We start from the raw sequence: 27,637 nt of genomic DNA, 5'->3' as shown, positions 1-27,637 counted from the left end.
TGAATGCAAAAAGTCTGGCTTTAGCAACTGCTGGACTCGGCGTTGAAATAACCTAGAAAAAGCTTACAACTGCTCGCATAGCTAGTGCAAGTAAATAATTCAATTCAATTCAATTTATTGCTACTAATTTCATCATTTCAATACAACACAGACTGCAATACAATGAAAGATAGGAAGGTGTCAAAACGACTTGGAGTAGTCTTCGGTATTAGACCACATGGCATTGGCGATGTTAAAAAAGGAGGCATGCACACTGAATGAAAGTTAAAAGAAGATAATATAAAAGGACAGGTGATAAAAAGGTGGCATGTGTCGGAAGGCGAGATCGATACATCAGGTCGTGGTCCGGTAAAATAGAGGTCTGGCATATTTGATAGAGCGATGATCTTTTTGTCCACCATATGATAGTTGGATGACGTACTTATGCCATTTTGATAACGAAGAAGGAAGTCATTGAAGGGACAGTGGCCGCAGTGGAACTGATACATAAACTTGGCAATTTCTAGTTTCTGCATCGTACACACAAATATACTTATGTACACAAGACACGTCCAAGCACCTCGTTATTGACCAGAGACTACATCTAGCTATGATGAACCACTGACCTTAGCCTCCACTCCAGCGTCATACAAGTCGCGGCATTATTTTCTTCGTTTCCACTTCCCTCTGCCTTTCGAATCATCAGGTTTCCCAACTTGATTTGCGTCTTTTGATTTTTCACAAATTTCGCCAAAGGGATCGAAACCTTGACAAACGCCTCGGACACCTGGGCAAGAAATCGATTTGCAAAATGGTCACAATCAAACCGGCCGAGAGTGCAGAGAAAATAGAATGTAACCTGCTCAATGCACGCTTCGAAAACGGCCGGTTGCTCCTCAAAAGATTTAGCGAGGGTGGCTTCCGTCAGTTTCTGTTCAAACTGTTTGTGACGATCGTCCGTGACTCGGCAGAATCTAACAGAGAGAGTTGTTAAGCTACACAGTTTGGATCAGTTGAGGTAACGGACTAACCGTTTGATGACTTCTTTTGTGTGTTCATTGACGGATTGATTTTCCAATATATTGACGAGGCATCTTTGAATCAGGATGTCTGCGTATCTGCGGATGGGAGAGGTGCTCCACGCGTACCTTTCGAGTCGCAAGGAGAAGTGATATTCGCTACGGGTGGTGAAATAAGCTTTCTTTTGAGTGCGGACAAATCTATGAGAAAAATTGTGAGGTTTTTATCACAAAACCATAACGCAGGCACTGCTAACACATATTGGATATAGTCAGAACAATGAATGCACCACTAAAAATAAATCCCACTATAATTCCGGAGCTGCATCTACCAACATTATGATGCCAGGCAGGCATCAATGGCCAAACAGCACGAACAGTGATATAAACTGCATGCCGTCCATTACCATTTTAATGTCATCGTCAGACTTTTACGAACTACTGGATTTTCCAAATGCGCAACTCTAACTATTTGCTTTTTAAAATTCGCATATAGAACTCAAACTAACAACCTTTGAAGATCTGTAACTACCAAAACCCAGCTAATATATCAATGGTTCGTTGCCGGCGTTCCCAGATGCACAAGTAATACATAGTTATGTATTAAATGTGTAGTTAGATGTGTAATGTGGTTGATTTTGGTTTTTGTGACTCGTTCCCCGAAAGCTTGGAGATGTGTGTAGGCCGTAGGGGTTCCCAGGTCATTGAGGTTAAGAATCACAGGCTACTCAAATAGATTTAATTCTCCAATGCACAGATTAATTCTTATTTAATCGAAATATCAGACATAGACAGTTAGACACGTGTTTGAAATGGGAGGGGTTTCGACCCCGTAAACCCATCCACTGGCTGCACCACTGTTAGTAATGACTCCGATATGGCAATATCTGCAAAAAAACATCACACAACAGAACACTCGTATCATGATTCACACCAAACGACGACATGTGTTTGTTTTTTGCAAATGTGCAACTTCAAATACAACTAACGACTTTTCAAAATCTGCAACTAGAACTATAACTACTTAATTTTCGAAATTTGCAACCAGAACTACTTGAAAAACCATTAGTTAGTTGACTGTCAACTAACTAAATGGGTAGTTTGTACAAGTCTGGTCATCGTGATATGTATGTATAATTGAACATCTTTACTTTCAACCCGGCATAAAATGATGTCATTGAAATCGAGATAAAGGTATAAAAATCCCAGCAAAAGTCGTGCCCCCACACGACAAGCTAAAATGACTTCGAATCAAAGCAAAAAGTGAGTGGATTCGAAGCTTCATCATTCATGCAAGCACGTGCAGTGCAGAATAGCCTATGTGCTGCAAGATTGCCAGACGTCAAAACACATTTCGGTGATTGTGGTTCAAAAGCCCAGTGGTTGTGATGAATTCCAGCCGGTTTCAAAAAATTACCCAAATCTATCCATAATCTATTCTCCAATTCTTTCCTATCTATATGCTGAAGTTGTTTGGGCTTCGACAACTGTTGACATATAGGTGAAAGAATTCTGAAAGCAAAACGAGCTTAAGCATGAACAAAGAAACAGAAGCAGTGACCGCCCACTACTAGTGTACTCAGTAAATATAATTTACAATATCAATTCATGAACTCAAATTTTACGAGATATCACATGCTCACCACATTATCAGCCAACTACATAGGTAAGTCTAGAAGAATCATCCGCAGTATCAAAACAATATTTGTCTCACAGGTACTGTAACATATCCCTACAAATCGCGGATATACATACCCCATCACGCTTGGAATTTGAGAAGGATGGAGGTCATCACACGCTGCGATCAAAGCAAAGAGATCAGGAAATCCCTCTGCCTTGGCTTCCAACATCTCCCTCCAGTAGTTATCGAAAATTGTTACGTAATCCTGGATGTATCATGCAGTGTAAATTATTAAAGACTCTCGGAGGTACATAACCTCAATTTACAATTACATATTATATTCATATTGAAATGAACACGAATACATCCGGGTTAATTTCAATATTAAAGCGTAAATCATGTCATATATTTCAAGAGATTTGCCAGATGGATTTTTACCTGCGATTGAATTGCGCCATCTGTTGCTTTAGGTTTATTTGTCATCCATTCGGAGGCGGGTTTCTTTCTGCGACGATGTACATTCTGCCATTCGCCTTGATACTCGCTATCGCTAGATTCTCTCTCCTCTTCCTCTTCCTCCTCGTATTCATCCAGCCCTTCCGAGATGTTCTGACGCCGTCTGAGGTGCTTCTTCATGGATTTCAGAAAGCACGAGTTTGGTATGAGATTGGCGTGAATCTTCTCCCAAACGGTCCAAAGCTGTTCTTCCGGCATATGCTGCGCTCTTATAGGCACCTCAAGTCCCTTAAAGAATAGCACATATAATGATACAATTGAATCATATATTCTTATGGAAATAAACCCAAATATTTTCAACTGACACTCGTCAGGGGTAATTCTCAACAACTAGTGGAGAATGGAAAAGAGCACTGTATATCAAAAATCATATTGCCACATAAATAAGTGGTCAGTAATGAAGTACTACTTTTTCTAAGCAGTTTTTCACTTGTAGTTTTTACTCAAGTGGAGCTAATTTCCCGCTACTGCTATTCCACTTTTTTAGTTTGTTTACCTACTTTTTGGTATTTACAGTCTGTCAACTGGAAGTATCGTATTCCTCCAATTAGGGAGAGAGACGGAGGAATTTCCGGGCTGTTTTCACTTAGTGGCACCAAGAATTTAATTTTCACAAAAGTTAAGTGAAGCCTAGATTTTTGTCACGCTTCGTTCCAGAGAGAGAGAGATTTAATTTAGGTAGCGGGTCGTGTGGTTCAGCACACACCGCATTGCCGCCCGTATGACATGACTCCTCGCAGTAAATATGGCTCATCGAATGTTTGGAACTACCATTTTGCAATCCAGCATCTACCTATGGTATCGTAATCTAGCAACACATGGCGTATCTTGACCACCACTGACTAAATATGACCGTGAAACGAGCAAAGAGGAAGGTTGTCTGTACCGCATCAGTCAAATAACGCGCAGTGTTCATGTTCGTTGCGATCATAGCTTCTTCGATCAAAAGATGGGCGTGAGTCTCCAATATATAATCGAACGTGTCGCTTCTTTTATAGTAAGCCTCCGCTCCAAGCCTGCCGAGACGCCACTTCCACATGACGCCCCATAACTTATCTAAAATGATCGTAATGATCAATGTGTGTAAATTTAAAGATATCATATGACATAAATTGACGACATACGAATGATCTCGGCGTATTGCATGTCAGTTTCATCCAATTCGTCCAGTAGACCCAGTTCCTGTGCCTTGTAAAGTTTCTGAGCCTCCGCATAAGACATCTTTCGTACTGACTTTACGTAAGTACGTTCTGGCCGTATGGCCTTAAATTCTGGATGCATTTTACAGTTCGCATACATCGGCAGAGATGTGTGAAACGTGGTCGAAATGGCTTGCCGAATTTCACCCGGAACGATACTACATCGCTTGTTACTCAATTCCGCAGGAAGCATATGAGCTGGTTTTTCCAATCCGTAAAATGTGGACCGCCTTCTTTGCGCCTCTAAATCAATTTGAGATCCTTCTCTCACGACCGAAGCTACATCGGTGATGTGAATTCCAATCTGTTAACAATTTTGGTAACGGAAAATCACAGATTTAGATACACCGTCCGAAACATACCTTGTAACAATCACCGTGTTCTTCGCACTCCTCGAAACTGATCGCATCATCCATATCTTTACAATCCTCTGGGTCAATTGTGAACACCTCAATATAAGGTAGACCATCAAAGTCTGATTCTTCCGCATTTTCCACTTCTTCGATTAATTCCTTCCTGTAATCAACATAACAGGTGACGGTTAAGGAGCATTAGTCGCGCTCAGCAACTAGTTAAGAATTCTGCAAACTGATGATGCTAGTAGCATTTGTGTGACAAAATCTGCACACCGACATCCAATATGAAATAACAGTCTTTTACAAACTGACCAGGCTGGCATATCCATATATCAATTGATCGTAATTGATAATTACAGTACGCAACAGTATAACGATAACAATATGGAAGATATTCTGCGGAAATTATCAATAGCGCCTGCTCACGTTATAGAATAGTTTATGGCATAGTTCCTGTTTACAGATAAATTACACCCAAGATACTCTGTTACAACTAAGTACCATCTTAGTCTCGTTTTGCAAGTTTCGCGATCCCATATAGATAACATACATTTTATTAATATATTCATATTAAAACCCGAAGCTTTTCGAGCTGACACTTCTCAAGGGCAATCGTCAGCAAATGGAGAATTTCAAAAACATGCATCTAGCTACATTGCATACAACCAATTATGACGTCATAGAAACAAACAACATGAAATACAGGCAAACCGCGAGCGCAGCTAGTGGACAATTTTTAGATTCACTACAAATTCCTTCTGCTGACACAAGCGCGGTCGGTGGATTTTAATATAAGTCGATTCCAGTGCAGACAGATGGAAATTAGTGCGGCCTCTACCTAATATCGAAAATCTTTCATCGCGATAGTTTTTAGCGCAAGTTGCATTCTCAGCCAAATGCTTGCCGATGGCAGAGTTCATAGCCATGGCCTGATTACGTTCTAGTATTCGGAGATCAGTTACGGCTGCGTCTTCGCGAGAGTCCAATATGCGTGATCTAATAACGCTAGGGACATGTTGTTTGATGCGTTCCTGCAAGCGCTGAGTTGTTCTTCCCACGTACCGACAATCACAGTGGCACTTGAAATCATAGACTATATTGCTTTGTTGAAAAGCAGGAAGAACATCTTTGTGCGTTGCAGGAAGCAATTGTTTGGTGGTAAACACAACATTAGTTTTTACGTTATCGTAACAGCGATTTACAGCAGAAATCAATTGCTTTTCAAACCGGGAAGAGATGGGGCCCAGCCACGGCAAATGTATATATACATTTTCCTCAGACCGTGTGTTCGTGTTTTGTGATTTGTTGGGATTGAAATTACTGAGTTTTCTGTCCACAGAACTTTTGATGATGTGTTCGGGGTAGCCGTTATCGATTAGAATTTTGCGGATATATTCTGGCTCCGCGTTTAATTTTACATCCGAACAAATCATCAAGGCTCTGTGCACCAATGTGCCAATCAAATTTAGTTTACGGCGATTCGGGCTAAAAGAATTCCAGCGTATGTAATGCCCTGTAAACGTTGGCTTGCGGTAAACCGAAGTGACAAAGCTAACACCCCGTTTTTCCACCAGAACGTCTAAGAATGGTAACGAGTTAGCACGCTCTTTTTCAAATGTGAATTTTAAAGACGAGTGTAGAGAATTCAAGTTAACGAAGAAATCATCGAACTCCGTCTCATTTTGACAGATAACGAAGGTGTCGTCGACATAGCGACGGTACATGAATGGAGGCTTGGTTTCATCTGCGGCAAAAAGTCTGTTTTCATGGAATCCCACAAATATATTGGCTAAAATCGGGCCAAGAGGGCTACCCATAGCTACACCGTCGGTTTGCATGTAGATGGTATCGTTAAAACTAAACTCAACAGAGCAAGAGCAATTGTTTTCATCTCGTGCGCGTAAACGTTTACATTCGCGCACGAGATGAAAACCACCGACCTTCCAAACCCGAATATGTTTCTCGGTTCTTATGATATCGTAAGCCTCTTCACGAATGTGCCTCTGAAGGAGACCATTGATATCTGTGCGGACGCGCTATATGGTGGTGGTGATTTAGCACCACCTTCCTTCTCGCGTAAAGTGTTCGTTGAACTTCTTAATACGGCTACTTGCTCTGTTGAGTTTAGTTTTAACGATACCATCTACATGCAAACCGACGGTGTAGCTATGGGTAGCCCTCTTGGCCCGATTTTAGCCAATATATTTGTGGGATTCCATGAAAACAGACTTTTCGCCGCAGATGAAACCAAGCCTCCATTCATGTACCGTCGCTATGTCGACGACACCTTCGTTATCTGTCAAAATGAGACGGAGTTCGATGATTTCTTCGTTAACTTGAATTCTCTACACTCGTCTTTAAAAGTCACATTTGAAAAAGAGCGTGCTAACTCGTTACCATTCTTAGACGTTCTGGTGGAAAAACGGGGTGTTAGCTTTGTCACTTCGGTTTACCGCAAGCCAACGTTTACAGGGCATTACATACGCTGGAATTCTTTTAGCCCGAATCGCCGTAAACTAAATTTGATTGGCACATTGGTGCACAGAGCCTTGATGATTTGTTCGGATGTAAAATTAAACGCGGAGCTAGAATATATCCGCAAAATTCTAATCGATAACGGCTACCCCGAACACATCATCAAAAGTTCTGTGGACAGAAAACTCAGTAATTTCAATCCCAACAAATCACAAAACACGAACACACGGTCTGAGGAAAATGTATATATACATTTGCCGTGGCTGGGCCCCATCTCTTCCCGGTTTGAAAAGCAATTGATTTCTGCTGTAAATCGCTGTTACGATAACGTAAAAACTAATGTTGTGTTTACCACCAAACAATTGCTTCCTGCAACGCACAAAGATGTTCTTCCTGCTTTTCAACAAAGCAATATAGTCTATGATTTCAAGTGCCACTGTGATTGTCGGTACGTGGGAAGAACAACTCAGCGCTTGCAGGAACGCATCAAACAACATGTCCCTAGCGTTATTAGATCACGCATATTGGACTCTCGCGAAGACGCAGCCGTAACTGATCTCCGAATACTAGAACGTAATCAGGCCATGGCTATGAACTCTGCCATCGGCAAGCATTTGGCTGAGAATGCAACTTGCGCTAAAAACTATCGCGATGAAAGATTTTCGATTAGGTAGAGGCCGCACTAATTTCCATCTGTCTGCACTGGAATCGACTTATATTAAAATCCACCGACCGCGCTTGTGTCAGCAGAAGGAATTTGTAGTGAATCTAAAAATTGTCCACTAGCTGCGCTCGCGGTTTGCCTGTATTTCATGTTGTTTGTTTCTATGACGTCATAATTGGTTGTATGCAATGTAGCTAGATGCATGTTTTTGAAATTCTCCATTTGCTGACGATTGCCCTTGAGAAGTGTCAGCTCGAAAAGCTTCGGGTTTTAATATGAATATATTATTAAAATGTATATTAAAGTTCTGTACCCCAAAGAGTCTCTTCATATAGATAACACATTACAAATTTGTAAAACTCTGTGTTGAGATTATAGCTGATAGCTATTGTCGTAAATATGACGAATCAGACTATGGAATACTGGAAGGTGTCTCATTCCCCCCCCCCCCCCCCCTTCTATACTTTAGTCTTACTTTGTCGTGACATTTTTCAAACTGATGTCTGGTTGCTGTCACAGTTATTAATTGATTATTGATATAGTGCATCATTGAAGGCAAACATGGAGAATTCACCAGTGCATAATGAAGTTTAAGTAAAAACAAAATCAAATGTGAACATACTTGTGCCCAGTACGAACACGGTACTCGAGACACAGGTATCTTTGAAAATCGTCCGCGTCGAAAGAGCTCTCCACAAATCCGAGTGGGTTCATGCAACATTCGGACCATTTCAGATACCGCACAACATAGACTCTTGTGTCATCAACCTCTTCATACCTTTGGACAATCAAATTTGACTTTCCTGTGAATAACAATGCACTAGAAATATAGATTTTTATTGAGTTCAAGAATTCAAGATTCTAACCCCCTATCGTTCTCAACTGGCAGATCGCCACTCGGCCCATTGTAGGCTGATTGTTCTCCGGGGCATATGTCGCAATTTGAGGCAACGTGCGGTCGTACGGCCTCATGAATATTGGATTAACAGGGTTCGGCCTGCACAGTATGTAACGGTTTCGAGGACTGATTGGTCTGGAAGGTAGAAGCACAAACATAAACCACCGTTGCAGGTGAATATAAATAAATTTACACACAAGTTAGATCATAACTACTAACCGTTAGTATGTCAACTGACCTCGTTTCCAATATTCCCATGACTTTTCCCATTCTCCGAATATAAGTCGGATTCACCGGATCCCGTTTCGTCCCGATTATCTATCGGGAATAACCATGCATTTAAAAGAAACAATTGAACATTTTCACAAAGGCATTACCTCAACGAGAGCTTCGTCCTGGTCAAAAGTTCTGCCGAGATTCAGCCTGGTCTCGATATAAATGACCGTTGACATTTGAGTGATCGGCACGGTTACTGCCTGAACTGGACCGGGGTTGATTTCATACCTCTCGCCGTCGGAATCATTGTCACCTTTAAAATTCAAGTTGTCTGCATCAGATATTCAAAAAATATCGATATTGGTCATCTGCTTACGGTATTATTGACTAATCCCAAAAACGTTATATCATATATATCATATTTGATCAACCATTGATTACTGCATTTTCTAGTTTTGCCTACAACTGCCGCAAATTTCATAAATACTCTGACTGGGCCACTGCTCTGATGTTTCCCGGACAAATTTTGTGACAGAGTTTAGGTTAGAGTTAAACATAATTTACGCGTGTGCCTTTCTAAAACAATTACAAAAATACATTTTCTGTCACATACATTTTTTGCTACTTCATTTCAAGGGGTATGACATACATGCATATAAAAACGGTAATTGAAATCCCCTGATCTAGACATTGGGGATGCTCTAGTCTACAGTCTATACTACATCATCAATGCACCGGACATCAAAGTAATCAATATAGTTTAAATGGCGCTTCTTCGATATGCGCCCGAGATCGAAACAGTGTTTCACATAACACCAGCAAGTGCCTCCCATGAGCACGATACAATTTTATAAACGTCGAAATAAATTGTTTTTTTTGCCTTTGGAGAGACACATATTAAGGTTGGGGGAATGGAGATATTGGTGTTGGATTTGGGTTAGGGTCAAAGTCGGGGTTAGGGTATCCCAAGATTACGGTTGGGGGAGGGGGTATTAGGGAAGAGGAAGGAAGGATATTAGAGTTGGATGTGGGTTAGGGTCAAAGTTGAGGTTCGGGTTTCCCAATTTTAGGGTTGGGGGAGGGGTTGGATGTTGGTTAGGGATACCATAACCTAAACTTTGACCCTAACCCAAATCCAACACCAATATCTCCATTCCCCCAACCCTAATATCCGTCTATTCAAATGCAAAAAAATATTTTGACGTTTATAAAATTTTATCGTGTTCATGGGGAAACATTTACGGGAGTCATGGGGAACACTGTTTTGATCTCGGGCTTATATCGAAGAAGCGCCGTTTAAATTACCATTATCTGATATGCTGTCATCTCCCTCCAGACTGTCACTTTCGTCAGGTTGCTGCTTGGTTTCACAATGCCTCTCATCTTCATCGTTCACAATCGGAACTGCTTCGGCACTAAACCAATTCTTGATGTTGATCTTACAACGGCGGTAGCGATTTTTGTCTCGGGCCAGCATTTGTTCAAGTTGCTCTTTGGTAAATTTCGGATAGATGGCAGTACGTTTACGTGGCCGTCTGTAAAAGTGAGTAAATGTAGGGAGATGTTTACGGAGGCTGTGACTGTGATTGTGGCTTCGACAGAAGACTTGGAAATGCTCTAAATACATGTGGTTTTCTAAAAATATAAATTGAGATCCAGATGGTGTTACAGTAAGGTATAAGTAAATTCCAACCCTACCTTTCAGTGAAGTGATATATTAATGTACACGATACCTAGCGACGACTCGGGTCATATAATGCCACAATGCTGAAGTACAGACTGAATTTTTAAACGTTGGCAGATGTATTAACTGGGGCAATTAAATGATATAATAATCCCATAAAATAAATGTCTTCCATCACTTGGCAATAAGGACTTGAAAGGGAATATAAGCTTACGCCTTAACGGTCCAGGCCAGACCGGACAATGTATTCGGCGTCCGAGTGCTGCTGCGTTGATATTGAGCAGAGTGTAAAACGGGTTTCTATATTTGCTACCGATATTACCCCATTAACAAGTTGTACAGCAGTAGCCAACAGCCTAATTGCACGGATTGGGGATTTTCTGATACAATAAACATATGAAATCGACATGGACCCCGTACGTTTGCTAGATTTTGTACATTAGACAACAATTTCATTGATTGGTTGAATAAGCATCATTTGCTGACTACCTACAGCTACCGGTAGCGTATTTCGCTCTTGATGTTGTGTGATTACGGGTCATGCTCACAGCAGAGAGTCACTAAATATTCACAAACGAAAAGCTGGATATTTCGAGCAAACTTCTGTATCTAAGCAAGTAAAATGTTTGAGATTGTCAAGGTACATGCTCGTTTAGTGTTGATTTTTTTATGCTGCCTGCGCCATGCATGGAGTGCCCCGCAGTCGAAATGTAGTAAATTTCAACCAAAGATGTTATAATGACATGAAAACTGTAATTTATGAAAAAGGTTCACAGTGAAGAACCTACCTAGTTTCGTTTGTGAACGGAACCTATCAATTTCTGAGGTTCGCACACAGAACGCAAACGTGAACCTTACATTCACACCATCCCCAATGTGTACTGTTGAGTGCACTACTCTGGACAGATACAGACGACATGAATGTTATCAAATGCCGGCGTTGGACATTAATACTAGATTAGTAGACTATAAGGTTGATGTTGATTGCTCACACAAGATCGTTGGTTGTTTTAACACCCTCCTATTGGTTCGACAGCTCGCTTTGTGTCCTGTGTAGTTCATTACACATTGTGTGTCGGATGAATATAACAGCACCACCGATGATACAGAAAATATCATCGATATGCTTCGCGAATTCGCCAATTAGTTCGATGACATAATTGTGTACGTCTATTAAAGCTCTACCAAAATAGATTAGATCCAAGTCAGGTCTTCCACTTGTCCTTCTTACAGTAGACTAAATCGAATTCTCTAAAAGAAATCTGAAGCGCACCCTTCTCTAGTTACGGCCAACAGCACGAATTAAAAACGATCTTTCATTCAATTTAATGTTCCGCAAGCAAAGGGCTTCTAGTCGGACACCTGACGGACTTAGACGGTAGATATGGTAAATGTGCAATTATAAGGAGAAAAATAATTTATATAGCACTAAATATAGCAATATATTATATAAGTAAAGTGTGTACTGTGCATACTTGTAAAGAAAGAATGAACGCTACAGTGGTTGGAATGCAAATGTAAATAGGCCAGTTTTGATTTTACGCTGTGTATATAGGAATACCGAAGTAATTCATCGCCTCACAGCTGTACTCTGTCACGCATCACGAAATACTGGGGGTTTATTTGAATCCTAACAATTGGTAATTAGAGGAGCTTATTGGAGGTACAGAACTTCAATATACAATTGAGTGTTATATTCATATTGAAATAAATCTGAATATTTTCAGCTGGCACTCGTCAGGGGTAATCGTCAGCAACCAGTAAAGATTTAGATCGATTGGCATTCCAAATTTCATGCAGGTGAGGAGGTGATGTCATATTTGGTGATACGGTTGTTGATATACAATATTCTTTCCAATTCTCTACCAGTTGCTGACAATTGCCCCTCACGAGTGTCAGTCGAAAATATTCGGGTTTATATCAATACAAGTATACTATTCAATTGCAGATTGGAAATTATGAAGCAAAAATCCATCACTTTAACCTGGAAGGTTTTTCGTTAATTTCGTTAGGGTCATCGTCTTCCTCCTCCTCGTCGAACGAGTCGTATTGAATGAATTCGCGACGGTTTCGATCCATCGCGATCGTCACTTTTGAAAGTTTCGTGATTTTGTGGAGTTCGGTGGCGGTCTTGTCGTTCACCATGTCTCCGAGAATTATGTCGTCGACACTCGCCTGATTTGCAAATTGCGTCACAATCTCGTGGAAATCTCTGGACAGGAATAAATCTTACCTCGGAACACCACGAGTCAGTATCGTCATCGTCATCGGCATCATACTCGTGGGCTTGACTATCAGAGTCAGTGTCACTTGAAGGCTGAGAGATCTCTTGGATGTTATTTTCCTGCACGGTGCGAATATGACGTTATATACTTTTTTTCCTTGATGTTTTTGCGGCATATACAACAACTCATGATATACATACACACGATCTTTGCATATGTATACCATGAACGCATGATGTGCATATGTTATTGGACAAGGAAGGTGCGGATATAGCCTTGTAAGGCTTCCTAAGTCTTGCACCACCTATCCATGCAAAGGAGGCAAGAGACTTGCTATCATTGATGGTGGTGACTAATTGAATCTGTTGAAATCCTTTCCAAATGATAATGATAATCAGCAAATATCATAATTATCAGTGGCGGCTCGTGACAATATCGGGTGGTGGGGCAAGGGCTGCAAGCGACTTTTTATCAATATGACGTCACAATGGCGTTTTCCAACGTATACAAGTAACTTGATGATGGTACGTTAACATGAATTTCCCGACAGGAGTGATTTTAACGTATGTGCCACGAGAGGTCTGCCGGTGAGCTGTGACTGGAAGTGTGGTAACTGCGTAAACGGCGTACGGAACAAAGATTCAACACGGTTCATGTTCGCACTAGACCTGACTAATTATCTGCAGAAATGGAATTGACTGTAACTCGAGAGATTGCGTAAGCCTAATTGGAAAGGTCAACGAGTTCAGACACATACGCAATTGTTATCTCATAGATTTGGCCTGTCATATTGAATCCAAAACATCATTCTGAAAAACTAAGAATAGCAGCCTCGGAAATTCGGTCTCGGTACAGCATAGGAGATTTTGGCCTTGAAACTGGAGACTGTAACACGACACATACGGCTTTATTACTGTCTATAAGTCTGCTGCGAAATCGTCTTTGGAAAATATATTACGGAATAAATAGGTGGATGAAAGCCGTAAACTTAGCACACTGTTACATGACATCATCGAGAAGTAGCCTCACGGCCCTTTTCGGTATGGTACACTGTCAAAATTAATGCGAACAGACCAACACCGAATTTTGCATAAAATTTACTGAGAAATAGACTGATCAAGTGATCGAATGTTAGCCGCCATCGAAAACGAAATAGTTATCGCGCTTGACAGGGGGTTGTAAGCAAATGGCTTGAAGGCCACAATTTCACGGTGAAATTGACATTGGAGTATATAATATAAAAGTAAATATTTGAATGCAAACTGAGAATGATATCATCATCTCATCACCTATCTCATTATGGAACACAGTTAACGTTACCACAGATACACCGGCTTTTGCGTGAAATTCGCAATGCGTTGTAGGCTAAAGTGTCAGATCAGAGCTCATCTCTACCATACTCGACCTTGATAACAAAATTACTGCCCTAATCATTGAGTGTCAACCTTGAGACTTGGCACAGCGTTCGATACTAAAATCAAGACATACCGTGCAAAAGCTTATGACGGATCTAGGTAAGGAGCATCGTTAAAATCAATAGAGACCAATACCGGCTTTGCGTAAAATCTGTTAGCGACAATTGACGAGTCAGCTCTCAGTCGACTTAGGAAACGAAATTACCACTAACATAGTTCAGTGACAACCTTAAAACTTGGTACAGCGTTCGATACTAACATTAAGACTTACCGTGCCAAATGTCATAACCGATCTCAGTATTGAACATCATCAAAATCAATGGATACCAATACCGGCTTTTAAGTAAAATCTGTTTGCGATACATGACGGATCAGCACACACTCAACTTCGGAAACGGAATTACTACCCTAAACTTCAAGTAGAAACCCTGTTTCAAGAGTTTCAAGAGTTTTCATGGTGTGAAACACCATCAAAATCAACCTATACCAGCTAAGGTCGACTAAACGCATATGACGGTAACCGAGTTCAGATATAGATACGATTGTTACATCACACCTCCGGGGCACAGACCTATTGTGCCCCACTTGCTCGGTAATTTTATGAATAGGAGAGAGTAAATCACCGTTTCTTTATTGTGCGCGGCTTTGAGAGAATAGACAGTGAAAGCTTGTTATGAGTGCTACCGGGGCATGCCCCGGCTAGGCATTCGCAAAGCGAAAACACAGAAGAGAATTCGATTTTCGCAGAGACTTCGCTATATATGGGCATTTACAAGCGAAACGACAAGAAGAATGCGATTTTCGCTGTGATTTCGGTATATATAGATTGCTCTGCGTCTATAAATGGTAAAGAATTGTTATTGAACAGAATTTTAGGTGGGGCAATGCCCCAGTTGCCCTATAGGACGAGCCGCCACTGATAATTATAATTATCAAAACCAAATTATTCCTTCGGCTCGTCTCTTTTTACTTACTAAGCTAAATTACAATAACCTCCTCTTTTTTGAATGCAGGGTGTGATCACACCAGTTGACCCTACCTATAGTCACATCCACACGCTGTCCTACACTGCTAGGTTTCTTTTATTATTGTTTTCGGTTGGCGGTATTCATCCCCTCCAGACGGATGACGTACAATGCGATACACTAGACATAATATGATTCCAGATATCTATTTCGCAGGAATAAATTAGAATTATGCAAATACAACGCAAGTTTCATTTCACTGCGATGACACATATCTTATAGTAATCTAATTTGAATTTGAGTTATCCACCTACAGCACAAATTCAAATTTCAATGCAGTGGCACATAAACATATATATTACAATTAAGAGAAAATATCAGAGTATAACTTTAATACCTCTGAAAAATGAGCTTGCGCTCTTGGAACAAATTCCGCTGCGGCTGCACGCAGTTCCTTTCTTGCAAATGCAATTTGTTGCCGCACATTTTCGACATTGACAGAGTTAGGACAAATTGCTTTATGTTCTTCGCAGTACTAGAAATAATGAGGACATGCAATGCACTAGTTATGGCGCAAATGAGCCGATTCTGAAATTCGTACTTGAAGGTAAGTTTTCCAATCTTGCTTACAGCCTCCAATCGAACACAAGGCGACCGCGTCGCCAACGGCCACAACAAGAGATTTTGCTCTGGTCATGGTTACATTCAGGAGTCTTCGGTCCGAAAGAAAGCCAAAGTTTTCTCCGGGAGTTTTTAGGCAATTAATGCGCCGCATTACCGTGGTCAGAAACACGACTCTGTACTCCTGACCTGTGAAAAGTAACAAAATGTTGACCGTTTAATTGGACTTCATTGTGAGAACGTCACAGTAGAGTCAAACCTTTGAGATAGGTAAGAATTAAAATGGGGAAATAGAGGCCTACATGATTTGGGTGAGTATATGTAAAGCACATCTCAATGCAAAATAATCCTACATCATATAACTCAAGGACACATAAGTACTAATGTACTGCCAAATACGGTCAGAAAATACGATGATGTCATTCAAGCATGGATGTGCCATTTCACTCGGGCACAAATAGCACTATCCAACACCTGAACATGTCTCATGTCACATGTGCAGTTTGATACAATAACGACACATGACTATATAACATACTTAACAGCCTACTAAACTTAATGTGTGCATATTTTCTTGCTTGCATTTACAAACACTATGAATTATTATCTACATCAAGTATTTTACCGAAGAAAAATCAGCACGATCATTACAAGACTTTACTGAGTCCTGGAAAATTATTTATTTCCACAGTGTCAAATATATTGTGACCTTCTGAAACCATGGAATAACCGCTTTAATGTCATAGTAGTACTTACCTTGAATAGCCTGAACAGTCTGTACCGACACGTTGCCAAAACCGTTCTTTCGAAGGACTGTACGAATGTGCCTCACCTAAAGAAGATCCATGATATAAAATGGAAACAAATTGCAAACGAGATTGACAATACCTGGGACTGAAAGGCTGACACAACAACGACGTCTTCAACACTCACGAGTCTACTTTCTTTGATAAGCATAGTCAATTCCTTCAGAATTTGGTATGCTTCCGTTTCATTTGCGTAATCACCATGGAGAGTCTGCACACATTCGCCTGAAAGTAGGTACATTGCTGCATTTCACAAAACTGAAATAGTCGACACCATCTAATAGCGATCCTATACCAGAATTTGAAGGTTAGCCTATTAATATGCAACATTCATTTACCAAATATTCAATAGCATATCTATGGGTTAACGCTATATTGTTGAAAGTGTAGGCCTAAATGCTGACTGTGATGTTCGAACGTACAATATAAAACCAATAGCGGTATCAATGTTGTAGAGATGAAAATGTGAATGATAAAAATGTGATGTGAATGATGGAAAAAACGCACCCTCGACATGAATGAAGTAAACTGCTTGCAGCGGTTCGATACACTTGGCGTTTGCCTTATTTTTCAGCGCATTCTTTTTGTAGAACATTTTGGATATCAGATCAAGTATTCCTCTCACACATCTGCAAAGAAAATATTGAGTAATACCCCAAGCATCAAATAGGACCTATTAATTATTACCGATAATTATTTCTCAACAATACAGACTTGACGCCGCTGTCCTTTTCGTTTTCGTACAGCCTTTCGAGAATTGTTTTGACTTGACATTTCTTGTCTGAATACATCTGGGAAGAAGTGAAAGTGTCATAAAAACGGAAAGTTTGACCGAATTTTTGTCATCAGCAAACCTTTTCAGTGGTTTGTTTGTGATCTCCAGCAAGAACAATTCTTGTACTTTTACAGTCTGCCATCAGCAGAGGCATTATTACATCTGCTTCCATGGCCTGTCACGTCACATATGATAAATAATTAAATGATTGATATTTGTAAGAAATCTACTACAAAACAATGTTCTGGTGTTAACATATTGACAAGTATTCATTTCCATATTCAAGGACTCTGAAATTCTATCCATTAGACAGCTAGTAGAAGTGATAAGTGACCCTACTAACTTTACCCTTCAAGGGAGAGTTCTGATTCATTACAGGTAGATCTGCGCATCACAACCCACCTGTGAGGCCTCGTCGAGGAAAATGTGGCCAAATAATCCGCACATGACTCCGGTTTCAAGAGAAAGAGATAGCGCTGTCGTAAATGTTGTAATGACAAGTTTGCATTGCCTCAACTCTTCTATAGTGGGATATCGCAAGGTTCCTCTTTCATCAAAAAGACAGAATCTTCGAACGTTTTGCTGAAAAGTTTTACCAGCAGTCAAACAACTGTTTGTATAAGAGGAGCGCCAATGAAATAAAAAGAATATATGTACGAATATAGCACCTACACTGTTCACTAGCTTCTATACGTGCAACTGTTGCTATACTACTTTGCAGTATGATATGATAAATTAGCGCAGTTGCTTACATTGATGCTTTGCAGATTTCGTCCATGGTAAGTTACCCTCAAAATCCTTCCAGTGCCGAAGCAAGAAATGTTTGGATCGTTGAAATACAGATCGGCAGCGCTGTAAATGAGAGAATCTGAGTTACAGAAATGACATCGATGAATTACAGATTCATGTATGTATTATTAGTGCCTAACAGTGATGATGCAATTACCTGGTTGCATGACTTTTATTACCTGTTAGTGTGTGAGCACACGAGAATTGGTTTGTCAGCTCCATTGCGAAGAAGACTGAGCAAAATTTGTTTTATTGTGTGCGTCTTCCCAGTCCCGAAAGGGCCTACCACAACGACAGGTGGATAAATCTTTGACTCTTCATCTTCGAGTTTTTCAAGGTTCACGTATTGATATACCATGTCCTAGAGAAAGGTAGAAATTCCTGACATAAAACATTATGTGTTTTGAGAAGAATTGGACTAGCCGCACAACTAAAATTCAGTTCAAGTCAGTTCATTTCATCAAAACACCATAAGATTGTGATATAATGAAAAGATAGGATGGAGTCAAAGTGACTTTAAATCAAACACCCCCCTACACTTTCTATCAAACACACGCCTAGACTTTCAATCAAACACACACCTAGTATTTCAATCAAATACCCACCTTAGCCTAGCTCTACAACAGGGGTTCTCAACCCGCGGCCCGCGGGCCGCATGCGGCCCGCAGACGTTTATTTTGCGGCCCGCGACATCTTTCATTATAAACGCAATTGCTACTGACACGGTATTGTTGCAAATTGATTTAGATACTCAGCTCTTTTATTGCACCGTCTCTGTTTCGTTTCATTACTTATAATTGAGAGCAGTGGTTCTCAAACTGGGGGCGCACCCACATGGGGCCCGAAAGCATCTGAAGGGGGCGCGAAGCTGCGGTCAACTAAAAAAAAGATTGGCACTCCGCGCAATTTATCTCCAGTTACGCAATTACACGGTATTTTTACAAATTAATTTAGATACTTAGCTCTTTTATCGCACCGTCTCTCTTTCGTTTGATTACTCATTCTTGAGAGCAGTGGTTCTCAAACTGGAGGACTTCCTCCCCTTGGGGACCTGAAAACATCTGAAGGGTGGGGGTGGGGGCGAAGCTGCGGTCAACTGAGAAAAAAATTTTGCGCTGGGCACAATTTATCTTCGATTCCTAGTTATTTCTCTCATCAACAGCCATTACCTTTCATGCCATCGAACTAGCCGTTTGTGTTGCTAGCATCCCGAGCGAGATAGTGCAATGGTTATGGGTCCGGCTCCTCGATCGGTAGGTCGTGGGTTCTATCCCCGGCCGGGTCCATGCCAAAGACTCGTAAATTGGTATCGGCAGCTATCCTGCTAGGCGCTCAGCAATCACGGATAGCATGGAGGAGAAAAAAACGGGGACGTAGACTAGATGACCTCACGGCCGTATCGCAACTCCGTCGTCAAAGCATCTCGATGGTGCAGGCGAAAAAGAATATCATCTCTCTCTCTCTCTCTCTCCTGGTTGCATTTTGTTATTCGAAGACAAGTGGGCACTATATTTTCCCTATCAAAAACGGGGGCGTGTCTAGAATAGTTTGAGAACCACTGCTTTAATGTGTTCTCGTTTCTTGGTATATGCTCGACTTCAGATTGTTATTGTTTTGAATCGGTATTCGACTGGACTCTGGTTCAAGAGAATTCCGCTACGTAGTAGGACTACACTTTTAAATAGTGTTAGGGTCACTGCGAACGGTTGTTGAGATTGCCGACGACGTTACAGACGCATCGTTCAAAATTGATTGGAATATCGCTAAACCCAAGAAATCTGCTATAGAAGGTGTTATTTCGATAAAACCTCAACATTCCGTGCATATATTTGCTGTTTCCGGAACTTAGTAGCAAGAACAACATCACCCGACGAATTGATTGGAATATCGCTAAACCCAAGAAATCTGCTATAGAAGGTGTTATTTCAATAAAACCTTAACAGTCTGTGCAAATATTTGCTGTTTCCGGAACTTTGTAGCAAGGACAACATCACCCGACGAATTGCAAAGATACAGTCGTCTGATTCAATCGTGAGCAGACGAGAAACATCAATGTCAATCGATCTTTTATCGCATGTTCTGAAACACGTTGCCGCGTAAACTACTTCAACCCAGCCTCGGACGAATCCACCGATATTGCATAACTAATTATCTGGTTGAATTTTATCAAAGTGGACGTATATGCAGAGGAAACGCAGGCTGGGCAAACGTGGTGAGGGGACCAGCGAAAACATCAACTTGACAAAGCTGACTACTGTAATTATTGCTGCAGGGCCCCAGGCTTGGAAGGAAAGAAAAAGGGTTGATTGGTTTGCTCAGAAATGGCCCCGATCACCAGACGTCTTCTCATATCGCAGAGCTCAATGTGATAATGGCCTCCGTAACGTAAAAATTACAGTAATTTCATACATGCTCTCTCACGCATTGAAACAGAGAGTTCGGTTCTCTGGTGGAAGGGTTTGAAGTTGAATGTACCGATTTGGTATAGAATGCAATGCACGCTCCATGAAGGGAATTACTTGCGCCGCAAGAAGATACATCGTCTCACAACAAGCAGCAGCTGCAAACTTACGAACGCTGTCCATTAATGCTTTAGAATGCATAAAATGCATAAAAACGTACTACATGGCCGTATACGACTAGTAAATAGGCTACATTAGCCTAAATTTGACAGTAGCCCACAAATACATGTAAATATATTTCTGCGGCCCGCAGCGTCTTCTGCTGTTAAAATGCGGCCCGTTAAACAAGGGAAGTTGAGAACCCCTGCTCTACAACATGTCAATAAGAGGCAAGGCATATACACTGAATTAAAGTAACAGAAGAGAAAATAAACTGGTCAAGCGATTATGGTGAGTCATGCAATTCTCTCACGGCCATAGCCATCAGACTAGACAAGAACGCATACAGGTACACAAAAATAATCATAGTCGTATTTGAATACTTTATGCATGCGGTGCTTTTCAATAAAGCACCATTATTTCCTAGGAAAGTGGATGTAAATATCTAGTTGCCCTGTGTCTGCATCATCATGAGTTTTAACTCCCTATTTTGCGACAGAAACGCCGGTAAGGTCACACTCACCTGAACTTCGTCCAAGTACTTGCACATCTTTTCTCCAGAAATTGGGTGGAGAGATGCAAGATTTTCTTTGGACGGGCAGAGAATTTTGATTTTTTCGCCAATGTTGTCAATTGCGTAATGACGGAGACAAAACATCTGTCTATCCAATTGAAACTGTACTTTCGTGTTGAAACTCGAATTTGGCCTCAATCCCAGATCCCTACAACATCTAAACGAATTTCAAGTTAATAACACCGGTACTGTACCAGTACGTAGCATTTTACAATCAAATATCTACTATTGCTTAGCACTCCAAGTTGCATAATGGGAATCAAATCTCATGTAACCCACCCAGGCGGAATATCAATTGTAACTTTTGTCCTATCTTGGTTATCCATCATTCCCGCTATATCGAAAGTGAATATTTTACATTCATAAGCATGGACGTCGTCATCTTTACCGATGAGGACCTAAAAGACGAATATATTTGCAAATGAATTCTAGTTTTCCTTCGATTATTGAGGTATTTACCATCATACAACTGGTCTTGAATAGTAGGGCTTCGTCCGTTGATATGCTGAAAATGAATATCGTTGTTATATTGGTATACGAAATTATGTATTGACAACCTGTACCTCAACGGTATGAAGAATTCCCCGAGCATATTTCCATTTGGAAAAGAATCGCCACATTTAATCGTGCAATCCATATTGAGCCTGGAAAAAGATGCAGTGAAAATTATATTGAGATCTGCAATCGGTTAAAAAAAAATCCCAAGCATCGAAAGCAATGACTATCTGGTACCTTGAAAGCACTTCCCGTCGGCATTGTTCTTCGTCATATAACAGATCATGCATTTTTCTGGCGTAATTTTCAGTCGAGATATCCCTCATATCTACTTCATTTCTCGGTGGTTGCCAAGCATATCTGCTTTCGATATCATTGACCACGGCATCAAGATTAATCTGTGTAGCCGCCGCATTATGATAACGAATAATCTCCCTGTTCAGAAAGTGCATATTGTAGTGGTGAAATTGTTGGAAATAACTGCAATAGCGATATTTTATAGTAGTAAATACTACAAGGCATGTCCTTTCTATTATTGTCAGCATCAACAAAAACAGAATTGTAGGAAAATGATCTTAGTCGCAATCAGTAAATAAAAGTAGAGTTTCAACCAACAACAGCACGATAAAATAGCAGAGGTGATATTGATATTGCTTGCACAATTAGTGAAAAGCACATTGCACATAGAAGAAAAGCATACGAATGCGCAATTGCACATCAATTTATTGAAAATAATAATGGGCATTATACAAATGAATTCCCAGATAAAAGTAGATTAAGCTGAAATTTGTGGCGAAACTCCGCAGCTTTCATACATTTCAGTCGGCAAATGTTGCATGATCTTATCGACTAAGTCAAATTTTTAAAATGTAATTTGCACCGTGCAGTATGTGTCAGAATCTTTGCCTTACATAATAATCATGTTGTACAAGCAATACATAAGCGGGTAATAATCAAGTATTCATATATTATTGAATTGTCGTTACTTGTTTTACCTATTAACCGCCCAATTCTCATTGATGAAAGGCACATTCTGGATGTCGATACTGTCCCCTTTGACGTTGACTTTGAATTGCACACGGTACAATTTGTCTCCTGTAAACTCGCAAATGAGATCGCCAGTTCTGGTCCCATAAACGTCTTTTGGGTTGATGAAGAGAACCTGCAAGTCAATTCGGCTATTCTCACATCCAGAACATGACTTTGAAAGAATATCTCAAACCGTGAATTTGTGAATGGTCCTGTCTGTCTCAGGAATCAAAATCACATTGTTGTACTCCCGCCGGTGTTGCGTTCGCACTTCAAAACCACTGACTTTGTGGAATCCGACTTTGAGCAGTTTCAACTGGGAGTAAAGGTTGAAACATTTGAGAGGAAACGCAATTGCGCGAAATACGTCTTAGACAAAGGTGGTCAAAGTAGTCATCGTTGGTACTCATGTAAAAGTAGAAGTTGCAATTTCCAAGTTAGTATTCAAGGTGTAGTTTTTGCTAAAAACCGAAAACTATGAAAAAGAAGTAGTCTTAAATCGTAATCACTTTAGTGAGTGGGCACAACCCACTTGCTTGAGTACTTTGAAAAAGCAGAAGTAGTTCATTACTGATCGCCTCTCATCTTAAGAATGTTCAATCGTATGTCAGTCAATATATGACTATGCTAACCTGGCCGAGGGTCTCAATCAATAATGTCCACTTGACTGATTTAGCAGTTAGTGTTATGTCTCGATGAGCATTATCCACAGTTACTTTGACATTATTCTCCTTTGATATGTCCTGTAAGAAATACAATGTGTATCAATGCGTTGAATTCCAGCACACCAGCTTTTAGTTTAGAAGTTACTTGGTGTGGTAAACTCTAGACTCACTGAAAATATAACTGAACCCAACGAGTTCAATATTTGTCACTGATTTTAAACTATTGTTCGATAGCATTGGCTGCAAATTTGCAAGGCAATGCTACGTATTTATTGACACACAATGAACAATACTCGTCAGACAACACATCAGCTTTTATATGAATCACATATCATCATCTACTATGAGACTATCCTACCGCACGTCGATTATAAGATTGAATCACCATGACGGTGAACAAGTTAAGAATTAGTGGGTGACGGTTATGTGTATGTGATACTTTATTTATGTCATGCTCTCAATGTTGTCACACAATTCACAATCGATAATACTTTAACATTGGCGAGTTTATTGCCGATTACAGGCTAATTACATGAAATGCACACAAATTTTCGGGATTTATTGTCATATGTCTAATATTAATAGATCAAAACACACAAGGCTCTCAACATGAAGTGTATTGTATTTAATCAGTCGATTATATATGTCTACAGACAACAAAGAGATATCAAATAACACCCCACCTCTGGGATTTCTTTCAGGTTATACCAGACCGCTTCCGCTTCAAGTAAAAATCTAAATGATTACATATGATTGGTGCATATTTATCAACTCAATCACAATCACTTACACTTCTCTGGCCTCTTTAATCCGCAAGCGTGTTTTCCATTCTTCCAACTCAACCAAGCTGTGAGCTTTTGCACATTTGTTTTTGCCTGGACACCTTTGCCTGAATAGAAATATCTCAATTAGAAAGTATTCACGTAGAATCTCTTCCGGTAGATTTTATGCTTGCACGACTAACGCAATCGAGCATAATTTAATACCGTCACTTTCACTCTTACTGAAGTCAAGTCACTACTTACCATACCTTAGACAGTTGACTTTGGATACATTGGCATCATTTTTATCAGGGAAACGTCACAACCACGGCCAATACAGCAAACAGCTTCACAATCGCATATTTAGTTACATTGGTCATACTAGGTTCATTAAAATATGTGTATTTTATTCAAGCCTTTGTCAAAGTTACAAAGAACTACTGACGAATTTTTTCGCACCTATACTGGGCCTGCTTTTGAAATCACTAATTCTACTTGCAATGGGGTAGAAATATTCTGCATCACTTGTCATAACTGCCATCAAACCACATCTGAAATGTGCTTCAATGCATTCCCAACTCTAAATTTTCCAAGCCTGCTTGAGATGGCTTAATGTTTCTTGTGATAGCATACAATTTTCCTCTTGTGAACGTAGACACGAAAGCTTGCATCGTTTTCAAAATCAAGAAGTACCAACCAACCAACCACAATATTCAAAATATAACTTACTTGCACTGCTCCAAAGGTTCAGTCTGCTCTGGAACAGGCCCATATTTCCAAGTTGCGTAGGGGCGTTGAATTTCCTTGAAGTGTTTGTGCGGCTGTTTCATGTACCGGTGATACTCGCGAGCTTGTGGAAAGCTAAGACAGCAGATGTCACAATGGAAGACTCCATTCGATGTGTATCCTGTCGGAGTAAAAAGAATATTTCCTCGATTAGCCTTGTTGCCTTCAGCATTATGCACAATGTGCACATTACAGATATACTAACTTTTGCGATCAGCTCGGGCGTTGCAGTGCCTGATCATGTCAATAAGTACATTGTCACCATTGAGATTCCAAAAGTCCAACTCAAGGCTGCTATGTGCCATAGAACACTCATCCTGGTCTGAACAGCTTTCCAGGTGTCTGTAGGTTGAACGATTTTGATTCAAATATTGCAAAATTGTCACATCATAGAAAAAAAGCAAGGTGAAACAGGAATCAATTAGTCACTACAATTTCAATCCAGTCTCCTTGGGCAGTGAAGCATTGAGAGAGATGATAGTCTTATGTATGGATGGAGTTTATTCCTTACACCACACAGATTTGAAATAAACAAAGACATCTCTATTTATTTGGGTTGCAATGAAGAATACCGAGAGAATTCATTCATTTTGAAACTCTTCCGGGGGTCGTGCCACATTTGAGTTGGCGACGAAAATGAAGTCCTGTTGTAGTGTTGAACAAAGAAAACTACGCATTTACACCTACATGATTTGCTTTCAAAGTTCAACTGGCCACACACGGATTCTCAGATCTCGAAATCTCAAATCACAAAATCACAAATTTGAGGGACAAGATTCTCTACGTCAGGGGTGGCCAACCTGCGGCCGTAATAGGGAATTTGTGCGGCCGTAGACACGCAATTCAATTAGTATGTGTTGGCGACCGTCGACATGCAATTTGAATTTACGAATTGACTCCCGATTTCTTGAAAGATTTTAATTATTCTTGAAATTTTTTTCGCGCTGCGCGCGATTCAATACGACTACATTTTTCGATTTTAATATAGTAGCACCCTTTGCAATCAGAGCCCCACAATACAGATGCGAACACCAGTGGAAAATGATGCGCCTCATATGGAAATACCAGCTCGGAATCGTGTGCTCCTCACTATACCAATAATCCTGATTGGAGGTCAAGAAATAACAGCATGCAACTAAGTGACTAACAACAATTGGCCCAGCCGAAGATGCATCATAATTTATAACTTGCTCTAAATTTTCGAAAACACCCCTACATCAACTCTACGACGATGAATCTGATCACACGGATGAGAAAGAATAAATGTTTGATAGTAATATGTAAAACTACTAATATCAATGACGAAATTCATTAGGGAATCTGAAAAAATGGCTTGGCGCGACTGTGTGCACTACCTTCCTCAACATTACCATTGACCATTCGCGATTTGGGTGCGCATAGTAAGCCTATCAATAAATAGATTAGTCCGGAGTTCACCAGAAATGACATAGACACTTAAACCTGGATATTTGGCTTCCAGCTCGTTCATTACGACTATGCCCTGGAATGCGGCCGTAGGATACATGAGTAGACGAAATGCGGCCGTGAATGGCAAAAAGGTTGGCCACCCCTGCTCTATGTTATCATCATGCAACCCTGATTCACTCGCATTAGTGTTTTTCGTGACATCCTGCACAGAAGAATTCTTGGCTATTGGCCTGCATGTGTTTGGTAAGCTACAGCAGTAATAATGTCACATATAAACATACCGACATAAAACACGTTCCCGTTGCTGTGATTTTTGTCGAACTACGTTATATTCTTCAAAAGTGACGCCATTCCCATTTCTGGACGTCACTTCGTGGAGAATCAGATATTTCTTGTGTAGACACCAGGAACAATATATATTCGGCACTGAATAAGATAACGCAGTATTTTACTATTTGCAAGTTAGCTGCTATTCGTTATGAGCTTGGCAGGATATTCACCAGTGAAACAGGTCATGGTAAATATGCGTTGGTGGTAGCCTACTGTAGGGCCTTGAAATTATCTCTCCATATTCAATAAGTGAATTATAAAAGCCACAATAATATAAAATTCTGTACATATCTATTCGGCGAAGTTTGAGCGGCGTTCCAACATTACACGGAATACCAATTCAGCAGCATTCTTGTTGTACTCATCTTTCATTCGACGCCTTTCCTGTTGGTATTGGTTTAGAAAAAAATTCCACAAGGGATATTCGAATATTTGTTCCACATCACTGATTTGACGTTTGACCTTATGTAAATTATAAATATATCAGAGATGAGCGGATTTGGAATTTCTATGTCCTGATCCAATCCAAATCTGAACCTTCAAATCCAAATCCAAATCCTAATCCATAACTTTTTCATATTCAAGTTCATGTCCAATCCTAATCCGATTCTAACTGGAAATTCAGAAAAAAATGTTAATTTATGCAAGGGAGGAATTAGAGAATTTTCTTTCACAACCAACGATTCCCTTGATTCAAGATAACTTAGGAACCCTAAGTACGTTAATAACTGATCTGAATTAAGTTTGTCGCCATTCGCCACACGACATAGCGATCTCCAAGAAAA

At 40.3% G+C, this 27,637-nt stretch overlaps 1 protein-coding gene across 1 annotated transcript in view; it reads right to left on the bottom strand.

Annotated features, from left to right (window-relative positions):
- Window positions 1–27,637, bottom strand: part of LOC145446706 (3'-5' exoribonuclease HELZ2-like) — a 48,182-nt gene that overhangs the window by 11,998 nt on the left and 8,547 nt on the right. Inside the window, exons 5-42 of the mRNA XM_080325056.1 lie at window positions 26,804–26,948; window positions 25,300–25,436; window positions 25,038–25,215; window positions 24,338–24,436; window positions 24,231–24,282; window positions 23,515–23,625; window positions 23,076–23,198; window positions 22,849–23,015; window positions 22,091–22,288; window positions 21,922–22,002; window positions 21,818–21,863; window positions 21,638–21,756; window positions 21,308–21,515; window positions 18,403–18,584; window positions 18,187–18,286; window positions 17,837–18,016; window positions 17,514–17,609; window positions 17,347–17,450; window positions 17,167–17,288; window positions 16,742–16,884; window positions 16,610–16,685; window positions 15,834–16,042; window positions 15,630–15,767; window positions 12,861–12,971; window positions 12,612–12,802; window positions 10,249–10,478; window positions 9,105–9,256; window positions 8,966–9,045; window positions 8,696–8,862; window positions 8,452–8,632; window positions 4,697–4,850; window positions 4,260–4,638; window positions 4,022–4,191; window positions 3,058–3,363; window positions 2,754–2,884; window positions 1,011–1,199; window positions 839–953; window positions 606–766 (exon numbers count right to left, since the gene is read on the bottom strand). Coding sequence (XP_080181182.1) covers window positions 606–766; window positions 839–953; window positions 1,011–1,199; window positions 2,754–2,884; window positions 3,058–3,363; window positions 4,022–4,191; window positions 4,260–4,638; window positions 4,697–4,850; window positions 8,452–8,632; window positions 8,696–8,862; window positions 8,966–9,045; window positions 9,105–9,256; window positions 10,249–10,478; window positions 12,612–12,802; window positions 12,861–12,971; window positions 15,630–15,767; window positions 15,834–16,042; window positions 16,610–16,685; window positions 16,742–16,884; window positions 17,167–17,288; window positions 17,347–17,450; window positions 17,514–17,609; window positions 17,837–18,016; window positions 18,187–18,286; window positions 18,403–18,584; window positions 21,308–21,515; window positions 21,638–21,756; window positions 21,818–21,863; window positions 21,922–22,002; window positions 22,091–22,288; window positions 22,849–23,015; window positions 23,076–23,198; window positions 23,515–23,625; window positions 24,231–24,282; window positions 24,338–24,436; window positions 25,038–25,215; window positions 25,300–25,436; window positions 26,804–26,948 — 5,731 coding nt within the window. The remainder of the gene's footprint in view (window positions 1–605; window positions 767–838; window positions 954–1,010; window positions 1,200–2,753; window positions 2,885–3,057; window positions 3,364–4,021; window positions 4,192–4,259; window positions 4,639–4,696; window positions 4,851–8,451; window positions 8,633–8,695; window positions 8,863–8,965; window positions 9,046–9,104; window positions 9,257–10,248; window positions 10,479–12,611; window positions 12,803–12,860; window positions 12,972–15,629; window positions 15,768–15,833; window positions 16,043–16,609; window positions 16,686–16,741; window positions 16,885–17,166; window positions 17,289–17,346; window positions 17,451–17,513; window positions 17,610–17,836; window positions 18,017–18,186; window positions 18,287–18,402; window positions 18,585–21,307; window positions 21,516–21,637; window positions 21,757–21,817; window positions 21,864–21,921; window positions 22,003–22,090; window positions 22,289–22,848; window positions 23,016–23,075; window positions 23,199–23,514; window positions 23,626–24,230; window positions 24,283–24,337; window positions 24,437–25,037; window positions 25,216–25,299; window positions 25,437–26,803; window positions 26,949–27,637) is intronic.

This window comes from Botryllus schlosseri, chromosome 9, assembly GCF_051294905.1.
Source record: "Botryllus schlosseri isolate E-star chromosome 9, Bs_hap1, whole genome shotgun sequence".
Lineage (NCBI taxonomy): Eukaryota > Metazoa > Chordata > Ascidiacea > Stolidobranchia > Styelidae > Botryllus > Botryllus schlosseri.
The sequence above is the reverse complement of the archived record's forward strand: the minus strand, read 5'-3'. Positions and strand labels throughout refer to the sequence as shown.